The sequence below is a fragment of the Porcisia hertigi genome, chromosome 36, assembly GCF_017918235.1.
Source record: "Porcisia hertigi strain C119 chromosome 36, whole genome shotgun sequence".
Lineage (NCBI taxonomy): Eukaryota > Euglenozoa > Kinetoplastea > Trypanosomatida > Trypanosomatidae > Porcisia > Porcisia hertigi.
Genome location: NC_090595.1, coordinates 1,693,862 through 1,705,886, shown reverse-complemented (window position 1 = coordinate 1,705,886; position 12,025 = coordinate 1,693,862). Strand labels below are relative to the sequence as shown.

General features: G+C 51.3%; 3 protein-coding genes across 3 annotated transcripts; all 3 read right to left on the bottom strand.

Moving 5' to 3' along the window:
• Window positions 1–1,463: 1,463 nt before the first annotated feature.
• On the bottom strand, window positions 1,464–2,333 carry JKF63_00447 (uncharacterized protein; the record flags this gene model as incomplete). Its single annotated transcript, XM_067896498.1, has 1 exon — window positions 1,464–2,333. The coding sequence occupies one exon, from the start codon at window positions 2,331–2,333 to the stop codon at window positions 1,464–1,466; it is 870 nt and encodes a 289-aa protein (XP_067752655.1).
• Window positions 2,334–3,685: 1,352 nt separating this feature from the next.
• Window positions 3,686–4,618, bottom strand: JKF63_00446 (uncharacterized protein; the record flags this gene model as incomplete). Its single annotated transcript, XM_067896497.1, has 1 exon — window positions 3,686–4,618. One exon carries the CDS (start codon window positions 4,616–4,618, stop codon window positions 3,686–3,688), a length of 933 nt encoding a protein of 310 aa, XP_067752654.1.
• Window positions 4,619–10,786: 6,168 nt separating this feature from the next.
• On the bottom strand, window positions 10,787–12,025 carry JKF63_00445 (uncharacterized protein; the record flags this gene model as incomplete). Its single annotated transcript, XM_067896496.1, has 1 exon — window positions 10,787–12,025. One exon carries the CDS (start codon window positions 12,023–12,025, stop codon window positions 10,787–10,789), a length of 1,239 nt encoding a protein of 412 aa, XP_067752653.1.

Here is a 12,025-nt window from a genome sequence, read left to right as displayed (position 1 = left end):
CACACCCCGCCACAAGGCTGAGGGAGAATGGGAGAGGGAAGAGGAAAGGGAGAATGGGAGAATGGGAGGAAGGGATGGACAAAACGTCGCCTACCCCGATCGTGCCGGTGTGTAAGTCAACGTCTTTACGCTCTTTGAACCTCAACTCCATTACCCGGCCGGATAGCAGCGTATGCGGCGCAATTGCACTGCCACCCCCCTCCCCTCCCTCTCCCCTGCCGCCGCCGTTCTCCCAAATTCGAACCCCAGAAAAAAATGAATTGGGAAGAAAGAAACACACACAACCGAGCGGGGGGGGAGGCAGAAAAAAAAAGAAAAACAGTCGCTATAAAAAAAAAAAAATAGAAGCCGTGAGTGTGGAAGACGGCAGAGAGAATGAGGCGCAGGAAGAAAATCGAGTCTACAGGTGCCCGAAGGCGTCATACACCGTCACGGCACCTCCACCCTGTGAGGGTACCTTAACGCACATGCACGCATCAATACCAAAAAAAAAAACGAGTGAGAAAAAAAGGGGAAAATGGGAGAGCAAAAAGTGCCACCAAACAGGTTTGTGTGAGAATCCTGAAGAGTTCAGCCCCCCTCCTCTTCCAGCGTGCCAAATGACACACTAATACAAGATTCGTTCGACTCGACCACACCACGACATGTCGCAGACATATCGGGGAGTGTCAAGCGGCAGTGCATGCGGCGTTGGTGCAATGCCCACCCAGTCATCTCAGCACAGCCTCCGCCCCAAACTCTAACCCCACTCCAAATAATCATCATCAACATAAAGCATAAATTGCCTTGCACTTCGCCGCACAGTACATCTGACTGTGCCGCCCCTTCATCTCCGCCCCTCTCCCCACCACAACCACAACCACAACCAGTGGCCAGTGACCAGTGAGGGCACGAGGGAGATGCCCTCGAGTCACCGTGACTCCCCAACTACCATACGAGTGGTGCGGGTGCGGGGCCACGGCGCACCTCGCGACAACCAGCGACACGCAGAACACCGCCGCATATATCCGTACTGGCAAATCACAATGAGCTTTCCAAGCAGCGGACACCGGGTCATGTCGTCGTCACAAGCGCTTTGGAATTGAGAAGAAGGGGGGGAGGCGCTGGGGGACTCCTTGGCCTCACGATCGAGACTGGGCGGTGAAGCCTGGAGCTGTGCGGAGGTATGCACCTTCGTCGCCACGAGGTTAGTCATCGCGAGGAAGCGGGAGAAAAACAACCCATAACAGTTCAATCGACACACACACAACGTACGAATGGGGGGACGTACAGGTTGGTGCATCGCAAGAACACCCGTGATTCGATAGCAAAACAAAATTGAGAGCTGAAAAAATATAAAAAAGAAGGGGAAGAAGAGAAGGTGAGGGAGGGACTCGCTCTCTCAGCCACGATCATCCTCAAAGAGACTCGCATTGGATCACGGTGCCCCTCAACGATCTCATTTTTACCTCGCTGGTCTCTCCTTAGCACACAGGCGAAGGAGCGTACCACGGCTTGTAGTCAAGTTTTTTTCGAGCCAGCATATCGTCCATGTGTTTCTGCATCTCCCTCCTCAGTCCTGCCGCGAGAGAATTCGCATCCTCCTCGGGGTCGTAGTCGTACTTGCCAACATACGTGTAAATGTCCGCAGGAAATCCGGGCAGTCCTTTGAGGGACGGAGACCAAACCTCGTGGTTTCCGTGGACGACGAGGTAGTACAAGGGCATCCTGTGCTTCAAGATCGTGTTGAAGCTGCCGAGCCGAAAGTCCTTGAGCACCTCTGGTGTGCGGTTCATCATGCCCTCGGGGAAGAAGCAAAGGCTCTTACCCTTCCTCACCCACTCATCCACGTCAGCGGACACCATCATCTGCCTCTCCTTGTTGACAGAAAAAGAGGCGCTACGCTCGTCGGAGAAGTACACTGGGAAGTAACCAGCACACCGCAGTGCGTAGCCGAACAGAGGGAGGTTACGCAAGGAGCTTTTCAGGAAGGTGCGGCTGTTCCACAAGAGTGAATATGGTGCGATAAATAAGAAGAGAAGGGAGTCCAAGAAGCTGCAGTGGCACGAGCAGATGGCTCCCTGCTGCAAGACGCTGTACGGCAGTGATCCCGGCATCTGTACAAGATGCAAGTGTGGCACGTTGGTTGCAAACCACACTTTAAATGCGACGTGCTTCCACAACCGCGAGAGAGCCTGCGCGGTAGGGGCGGGGATCACGTGCAGCGTGTAGGCGAAAAAAGAGATGACGCGGCAGCCCACGTGAGTCCCAATGACGGTGATGAGAAGGTGCAGTGTAAACCAAGCGCGCATCAGCCCCACGGGCATCATGCGTCGGTGAAGCAACTTCAGCATGCACCCGTAGAGGGCCAGGAAAACACAGAAATAAAGGAGGAGCATTTCTTAGGTCTACCTTTCAGTGTGTGCGTGTACGCATGAGGGAAGGAGAGGCGTGTAGTATTGCACCAAAGAGATGCCCTGGTGCAAAAAAAAAAAGGAGCACCGCGAAGCAGTTTTGTTTATTCAGAAGAAAGAGCAGGAAGCCGTTTTTGTTGTTGTTGTTGTTGTTGTTGGGGGAGGAGGGAGGGGTGGTGAAGAAGGGGCGCGTGCCGGCTGCTAAACCATGTAAGAGAGACAAAATGTGTGTGCGTGTGCTTGTGTGTGACGCGGAGATAATGGAAAGGGGACGGAAAAAAAAAGGGTCATGTAAAGAGAGAGAAGCCCGAAGAAATACAAGTGCTGAATAATTGTCAGTCAAGAAGAGAGAGTTCAAGAGCGAGAGGGAGAGATGACGCTGGAAATGATACGTTCTCGTGGAAGGCTAAAACTCCCCTAAAAAATGGATATATACATACATACATATACATATACATATACATATACATATACATATACATATACATATACATATATATATATATATCTTGCGTGTGTATCCAAACACATATATGCACACATCCATATCCAGGTGAACATCTCAGTTTACCTTGAGATGCTCACCAGAAGAGAATTCGCTCGATAATACGCGAATTTTGATACGCGGTCTACACACACTGGGGCAGGGAGGAGGAGGAGGAGGAGGATGAAAACACATCAGGTACCTCATCTCAGCAGAGCATTAAAAAGGTGAAAGAAACACAGACCCAGCCCGAAAAAGGAGAGAGTGACGCAAACACACACAGAGAGAGAGAGAGAGAGACGTGCGGAGTCGCTACCGATCAGAGAAGTACACTGAAAAATACCCCCGAAAACTCTCTTTTTTTTTCTCACGATGTCTCGGAGAGAAACACAGAAAAGTGTTCTTTACTTTTGGCCCTATGCTGCTGGAACGTAACCCGGCGTTTTGTATGTACATATACATATACATATATATATATATATATATATGTGTGTGTGTGTGTATGTGTATGTGTGTGTGTGTGTGTGTCGTGGCACCTTCTCTGCCGCTGATTTCCAGTGTGATCGCAAGTGGGGGGTGGTGCGCATTCCCACCTTGAGAGTGCGGCATCTGAGCTTCTGCAAGTGCGCTCCTCGCGAGCAACCCGCCTCAAAGGCTTGAAGACCAGTGCGTGCTAGGGGGCCGATGAGTTGACACCGATCCGAGTTCGTCAGCTATGACAACTCGTCTCAAACAGCACAAGCAGATGTGCCTGGCGCCTCCCTGGACGACTGCTTGTCCTCAAATCGAGATGTGCACCCACGCACACCTACGCTCGAGGCGCGGTGGCGGGCGCCTTCCACCATGGCTTGTACCCCCGCTTCGCCCGCAGTGCCAACATCTTGTCGACATGTTTCTGCATCTCCTCCCGCAGTCCCTTGGCGAGCGCTGGTGCATCCACCTTGTCTGCGTCGTACTCGTATTTTCCCACGTAAACATACACATCAGCCGGATAGCCCGGCATGCCTTTCAAGGATGGTGACCACACCTCGTGATTGCCGTAGGTAACGCAGTAGTAGAGCTCCAACTTGCGATTCAGGATCGTGTAGAAGCTACCAAGCCTGAAGTCTTTGAGCACCTCGGGTGTGTGGTTCAGCGCGCCTTCTGGAAAGAACGAGAGGAAGCCGCCCTTGTTAAGGAAATCCTCAACGTCGGCGGCGACGGCAGCCTGCTTGTCTTTATTCACGGAGAAGCAGGTCGACTCTGTGGAATTGAAGTAGACAAGGAAGTGACCGCACGCGGTAATCATAGTGCCCAACAGGGGAAGCTTGACCAGGCCTGCCTTGGCGAACGTCTTCGCCTTGTAGATGTAGCGGTAGGGAGTGAACCACAAAAATAGAATTGTGTCAAAGAAACTGGTGTGGCAGAGACAGAGATCGTGCTGCTTGGTAATAGACGAAAAGGGAAGGGATCCGGGCAAGTGCTCCACGTGAATGTGTGGACTGTTGAACCGCAGCCAGTAGCCGAACGTTGTTGCACAGACGCACCGCTCCAGAGACTGCGATGTTGCGGTATCCAAGAGACGCGCCTTGGTCAACAAGCTTAACAACACAGCGAATAAGCAAGTGATGATCAGAGATAGCAACATGTGAAAGGTGAACCACACTCGCATCACTGCGAGGGCCACTCTGCGGCGACGTAACAGGTGAAGAAATCCCCCGTAGGCAACGGCAAAGACAACCCACGAAAGGAGAACGCACATTCTGCCAAGCTGAAGTCCTAATAAATGTCGATTCGCCAACAGAAAAAAAAAAGAGGGGGAGAGAACGTGTTAATAACTAATATATGATAATAATAATAATAAGATATATATAATATCTCTATGAATAGAAGAGGACGTGCACAAGAGAATAACTGCAGTGTGACGCAAACCTGAAAAAAGATGAGGTGTATGTGTACGGTATACACACATAAAACGAGCCGTGTGTTCTTTAATGCTGTTATGCGCCTTTTTGGCTGATGTTCGAGGCGTACATTTTTTTTTTTTTGGGGGGGCGAAGACATTCCGGTAGAGAGACACAAGTCGTATTCCAAGGGCGCGGGTGAGTGGAAAAAGGGGTGAAGAAAAAAACAGAAAGGGGAAGGGGAAGAGGGAGGAGGAGGGGAAATAATGAGGAAAAGCGGTCTGCGTATCCACGAAGTGATGTCGAGTGTCGTGAAGTCAAGTGACGAAGACGCGAACGTGTCCTGTGCACATTCGCTGAAAGAATGAAGAGAAGCAAAAGAAAAAGGGGGAGAGCAGAGCCGAGGAAAGAGGCGAAGCAGGCCCCTAGTCAACTGCTCTGGATTTCCCTAGTCACATCTTCTCTCTGGGTTCTCTTTGGCACAGTCCGCGTTTCTGTTTTGCTGTTTTTCCTCCCTGCTTTTGGCTCTTGGTTTCTTTTCCGTTCTCATCGTGGCCGCTCGCAGTCGTAAGCGCGAAGCTTTTGCTTCGCTTCATGTCCTCTATTTTACTCATATCGTGTGTTGTCATTTTTTAAGCGACAGGGACGGTGCGACAGCATCGCATCAACTTAGTCCTACCTGAACCCTTCCCCCCTCCCTCCCTCCCTCTCCGCCCCCATCATCTGCCTCAGGCAAGTGGAGAGAAGAGCATAAACAGGACGATTCAAGAAAATAAAAACACAGACAATGTAAAAATAGATACGAGATTTGACGCGGAGTGAAAAGCGACACACCCTCGACCATGTGCGTTTCGGAAAAAAAAAGCCCCGCCGAGACAGTAGAAGAACCACATTGACCTAAATGCGGTAATGCGCACATCCAATGAGGCGGTTGGTGAATTTTTCAAATCGACCCTGCGTCACAGATGGACACACACACACACACTGTTAGCCCCTCACCCGGAAAAAAAAAAAAAAAGAGCCCCTGAACTTGCCTATGTACGTGTGTGTGTGTGTGTGTGTGTGTGTGTGTAACTGCGAAGGAATTGAGAAAAGCAGCACAGGAAGAGAAGAGAGAGGTGAAGAAAATAAAAAGGAAAACAAAGGATTTCATAAGCACGACACATACAATAACAGAAAACCAAAGAAAGCAAAAAAAAAATTACACACAAAGACTCCAGGCGAGTAGACAGAAAAAAGGAGCGTGTCCACAACTATAAGAGGGTCAAGGGGAAACAAAAAAAGGGTCAGGTGAAAACATAGATGTGGACCGGCAGATGCGTCGCGCACAAATAAAAACAAACACACAAACAGACTCAATTATAAGCATGCATGCCACTCAAAGAGAATTACATACATGCACGCACAGGTGTTCCCGAGATTTAAAAAGTGCCCTACACCACCAAAAAAAAATTAAATCGTTGTCCCCCCCCCAAAAAAAAAAGCTTGAGATGGGGCAGTTGATTCCCATATTCTTTTTTTCAAGTGCTGCCTACCCACAGATAATGGGGGGAACATCGATCTCCGAGTGAGAAACCCCCCTTCCTCTGATATCACGCGCACACTTCTGTGATGATCTGCAGGGGTAATCACCCAAAACACACACACACACGCACACACGCGTCACCACTACAAAACGGATTGCTTCTTTTTCTTTTTGAAAGAGGAAGGGTAACGGGGGCAAGTGGGGGAGGGGCGACGACAAGAAAAAAAACTTTTTAAATTGAAATATGAAAATAGAATTCAATAAATAAAGATATAGTCTGTGTGTGTGCTTCCCATCGCACGAGAGAGATGCGTTGAGGTGAAAATGTGTGCGATACAGCAGAGGAAGGAGTTTAACAAACGAAAAGCGGTGGAGGTGGGGGGTCAGCGTGGCGTATAAAAAGGAAGGAGAGGCCCCCGGAAGGGGGGGGGGGCACAGAGCAAGAAAAAAAAGACAAGAATAGCCAGCGAAAAAAAAAATGATACATGAGTGAAATCGAGGGTCACACGTGTTCACAAGAGAGCATAATGAGTGATGTGCACAAACACACTGACATACGCGAAGAGAGAAAAATCAATGGAAGAGAAGAAACACAATCGGAAGAAGAGAATATAAGGGGAAGCGAAACGGTCAGAGAGGGAAAACGTGGCGAGAGAAGAGCGAGGGAAGGAAGAAGGGGTGTGGGTATGGACGTGCGTGTGGATTGTCGGGGAGAGACGACGCGGAAGAGGGAAATAAAAGAAAACCGCGCTGGCAAACACTGCACGCCAGAACAAACAGCAAATAAAAGCACACACACATACGTGAACTCCAGGCATCGCACTTACCCTCTTCTCACCTAAAGGAGGGCGAAGGGGCGAGGGGGAATGTGCCTTCCTCTCCCCTCCAGATCATCTCTCTTCCGCCTTTGCGCTCCTTGGCACCGTTGCCTATTCGGCGTACGCAACGGAGGGGGGGGCCAAGACGAAAGTGGTGCTACGCCTGCGCTGCAAATGCCTATGTTGGCGAGAAAAAAAACAGAGACCTTCGCGAAGCACCGCACGGTCATCCGAAAAGATGAAGACCAGGTGTCAGGTGGAGGAGAAGGGAGGGGTGGGGGGAGAAGACTTGAATAGCCCTGCTCCAGGGCAGTGAAAGGGCCATGGGAAGCTGCTTAAGTTGTAAGGTTGGTCCCGTGCAGCTCTGTTGATGAATACACTACACAGTCGAAACGCACACGCATAGAAGTGATGCACTGGGAATAAGAGGGAGGGGGGCGGGGGGGGGAAGGGCAGCAGCAAATCGAAAACAAGGAAACGCATCGCAGCATAAAGCTGCAGTTCCATAAGCGAATCGGTCGCAGACGAGGAGAGAAGAAAAGGATCTAAGGAAAGAAGAATGCATTTGCGAGACAAGAGGCCAAAAGGCATATAAAGACACACACACACACACGCGCACACCACGAGCCTCGAAACCACAAAGGCTGTATCGAAGGACGTAATGTTTTCGTTGGTGTTGCTGCACCGCTCCTTGAACAGCTCAACACCCCCTTTTTCTCCCACCGCCGTCGCAATTGAATCCAGCGACTCGTCTCCTACTCGTTTAAAATTCTTCTTTCTCTCTGTTAATGCTTTCTCCAGCGCACTGATTAACACAAGCTTAGAATAACACCAGAGCGTACCTGCCTTCTCCTCGAATAGGAGAGCACACACACACACACATATACATACATGAACAGGCATAAGTGAACATAGAAGGGATCTGAAAAAAAAATGCTGTGAAGAGGGTGAAACAGTGAATCCACGGAGGTTATTCGTTACTTCAAAGTGCCAAATGACACACTAATACAAGATTCGTTCGACTCGATTACACCACGACATGTCGCAGACATATCGGGGAGTGTCAAGCGGCAGTGCATGCGGCGTTGGTGCAATGCCCACCCAGTCATCTCAGCACAGCCTCCGCCCCAAACTCTAACCCCACTCCAAATAATCATCATCAACATAAAGCATAAATTGCCTTGCACTTCGCCGCACAGTACATCTGACTGTGCCGCCCCTTCATCTCCGCCCCTCTCCCCACCACAACCACAACCACAACCAGTGACCAGTGACCAGTGAGGGCACGAGGGAGAGGCCCTCGAGTCACCGTGACTCCCCAACTACCATACGGGTGGTGCGGGTGCGGGGCCACGGCGCACCTCGCGACAGCCAGCGACACGCAGAACACCGCCGCATATATCCGTACTGGCAAATCACAATGAGCTTTCCAAGCAGCGGACACCGGGTCATGTCGTCATCACAAGCGCTTTGGAATTGAGAAGAAGGGGGGGGGAGGCGCTGGGGGACTCCTTGGCCTCACGATAGAGACTGGGCGGTGAAGCCTGGAGCTGTGCGGAGGTATGCACCTTCGTCGCCACGAGGTTAGTCATCGCGAGGAAGCGGGAGAAAAGCAACCCATCATCGGAGTCGTGAAATGAAAGAGACAAAAAAAAAGAGTAACAAAGACTATATTTGTGGAGTCAAACCATCCACGCACATTTACGGTGGTGTCGAATAATAAAAAAAACATCGGGTTCTGATTGCAACGCTTCACTGCCTCCTCCGTGCACACCGCCCTGCATGTGCCCATGAGATGTTGTGGTCGGTAGTCGGTGGCTCCATTTCAAGACAGTGCTTCGGCGGGGCAAAGAGGAAGGTGAGTGATGGGGTGCACGAGGCAAATGAGTCTGGTTAAAAGAAAAAGTTTAGTACCCTGTGTTGTATCTCGATCAGCGTTGCCATTTTTACTTTCGAGGGGGAAAAAAAGAGAAAGGGCGTGGGGAGTGGGGAAGGATGTACGCTCCTCCTCCTCGCCTCCTCTATTCACCTCCCTCCCCTCCCTGCCTTCCCTGACTGCCCCCTCCTCGTCGGCTCTCAGACGTCCGCCACCTCCGCAACACAGATAAGATGGCAATCGGCAGCAGAAACGGTGGCACGGCAAACAATTAGAAAAAGGGGGAAGGAGGAAGCGAAGAGGCGAGGGAGCAACAACAACCAACAACAACACAGCAGAAAGGGGGGGGGACGTGGTAAGCCAGAAAAAAAGACAACGATTTGTCGGAGATGAGAAAAGTACATGCGCCCATGAACAAACAAAAACAGAAAAGAGGAAAGAAGGGGAGAACACACACGCACAATATACAGACAAATACCCCCCCCCACACACACACACACACACACACACACACACGTGCATAGACGCACAGACGTAAGAAAACGAGAAGGCATTCCCACTAAATAAGCCCGAAAGAAACACTGGGGGGGGGGATAAAGCACAGAAAAGATATTAGCAGCCAACAACAAAGAAGATATAAAAGGGAGGACCAAAAGAACAGGGAAAGGACAAAAGAAACGAGGGAGTACATTGAGAGTGGATGGGGCAGGTGATGGAGAAGAGCGGCCGGAGAAGGATGGATGGACGCACAGTAAGAAGAAAAAAGAGTAGGGAAAACTCACGTAGGCGTCGGGAAAAGGGGGGGGGTAGAGTGAGGAGAAGAAACGGTAGGGAGGGAATACAAAGCAACAGACAAAGCAGAGTGGAGGAAAAGGGAAAAAGAAAAACAGGTGACGACTCTACCCACAGACACACACACACACACACATGCACGCCTCGAAACACACACGACACACTTGGACCAACGACAAATCGAAAAACGGTGTTACGCACCTCAACACACGGGGTAAACAAACCCGCCAAGAGGCGCACAGAAACCTAAACGCGAGCAGACGAGAAAAACGTGCGGGCGACAGTGGAAAAAAAATCTCCCGGGAGAAGTCAAGGTGGGGAGGACACGGAAAAAAAAAAACATATCCCACAGACATATATCCATACATACATGCGCATCAAAGCAGGACAACCAGAGGGAGGGGGGGAAGAGAACGCGAGGTGAAGAAGTCAGAGAAATCCCAGAAAACAGGTCTGGGAGCGTATCACCAAAACCGGAGGGGTGTACGCTCATGAACACACCCCATACACACGTGAGCAGTCATTTGTCATATGGGGGAACGAGAAGGAGAAACGAAGCAGTTTCAACAGTGATCGGTTGGAGCGCGGGTGGTGGGCGATACCAATGAAGCGAACAAACCGCCAGGTGCACCACACGCACCTACAGGCGCATCAAAAAAAAAAAGTACCGAGAGAGGAAAAGATGAATATATAAATATATAAATATATATAAATATATACATAAATATAGTTTTCTAAAATAAATGCGTATGGAGCCGGGTTCTTTGGTTCCCCTGGGGCGGAAAAAAAAAAAGCGAAGTTTAGCACGCCCGACACAGAGAGAGCGAGAGAGAAAGAGAAACACCAACAAACAAACACAGCACATCAGCTGATTTCTTCCTAAAGACGAGTAGTAGCCGAACGCAACCCAGGGAAAAAAACAAAAATTGAACAGTGAATTGAGACGGGGTGTGGATAGAATTGACCCCTTCAGCGACGCTGAAGCGGCGCACCGCACGTTGTGTATCGTGTCAGACTACGAGCGTGGGAGCTTACCCCACCGCGGACAGGGCAGGGCTAGTTGTGGGATAATAGGGTCCAGGGGCAAGTTCGGTAAGAGACACCTCCCAACTGGCTCGGGCGCAGAAAAATTGCGTACACCGAGAGCCGCAGGCTGCATGCCATCCGGCGAGTCGCCTGCCGCCGCCGTCGTGCCGCCAGCACGTGCAGCCGACATGCTGGAGGGAGCAGAGTGCAAGAAACCAGGAAAGGAGGCGGGGCCGTGACTCTGCGATCCCATAGCAGTGGACGTCGCAAAGGACCGCTGTGTCGGAGACTGCACCGAGGCTGCATCAAGACACAAATGACTCTCGCGGGGCGCCATACTCGGCGTCCCGGTGGAGCTTGAAAGCATAGGGGCTGCCGCGGTTGTCGGCCAGGGCTGACTGGCGACAGACACAATAGATGACTGTGACACAGAGTATGTGAGAAGCGGTGCGGTGGAACCGGGCTCCATCACGTACGCAAAGTTGCCACCCCCAGAGTGACCCTTTGAGGAAGACGAGGTCAGCAGTGGCGATAAAAGCTGGTTGGTCGTGGTGGGTGGATGATGGGAAGGACCGCCCTGCATGGCCGCAGCAGGCGCTGCTGTGGTGCCTGGATACTGATAGAGGGGACTTATCGACGTTGTCGGGGCGTGCCCGGAAAAAAGCATTAGCCTCCGGCCTGCTGGCGAAGGGACCGCCGCGCTCGGTGTAGTATAGGCTTGAGAGGAAGAGTGGGCATGAAGCACGAATGGCTGCTGCAGCATCTGCTGCTGCGCAGCTCCCAGTGGCGTGCTGGGCTGCGAGAACGCCGGCGGCGCTGCTGGAAGTCGTGAGAAGGGCGTCGTTGTGTTGTTGCCCACGCGTGAAATATCATACGAGATGCTCGACGGTGGCTGTGGGGGATGCATCATGCTCACAAGGGAAACGGGTGCAGTCGTGGTGACTGGAGCGCCAACAGCAGTTGCAGCGGATGACTCACTAGTCTTGTGGCTCGCAGACTGAGCCCCAACCATCTGCGAGTTTGTGAAATCTGCTGTGGTGGAGGCGGATGAGGTTCCACCAGGCACCCGAGAAGGAAAAGAGTGCGTGAGATACATCATGCCACCATCAGCCCTGGGCCCAAGCGGCGGCTGAGGAGAATCCGTCACAGATGCGTACGCGAACGCATTGGAGACGCCACTCATGTTCGGATCGAGGTACACCCCTCGTGGATTGTATGGGGTAAACAT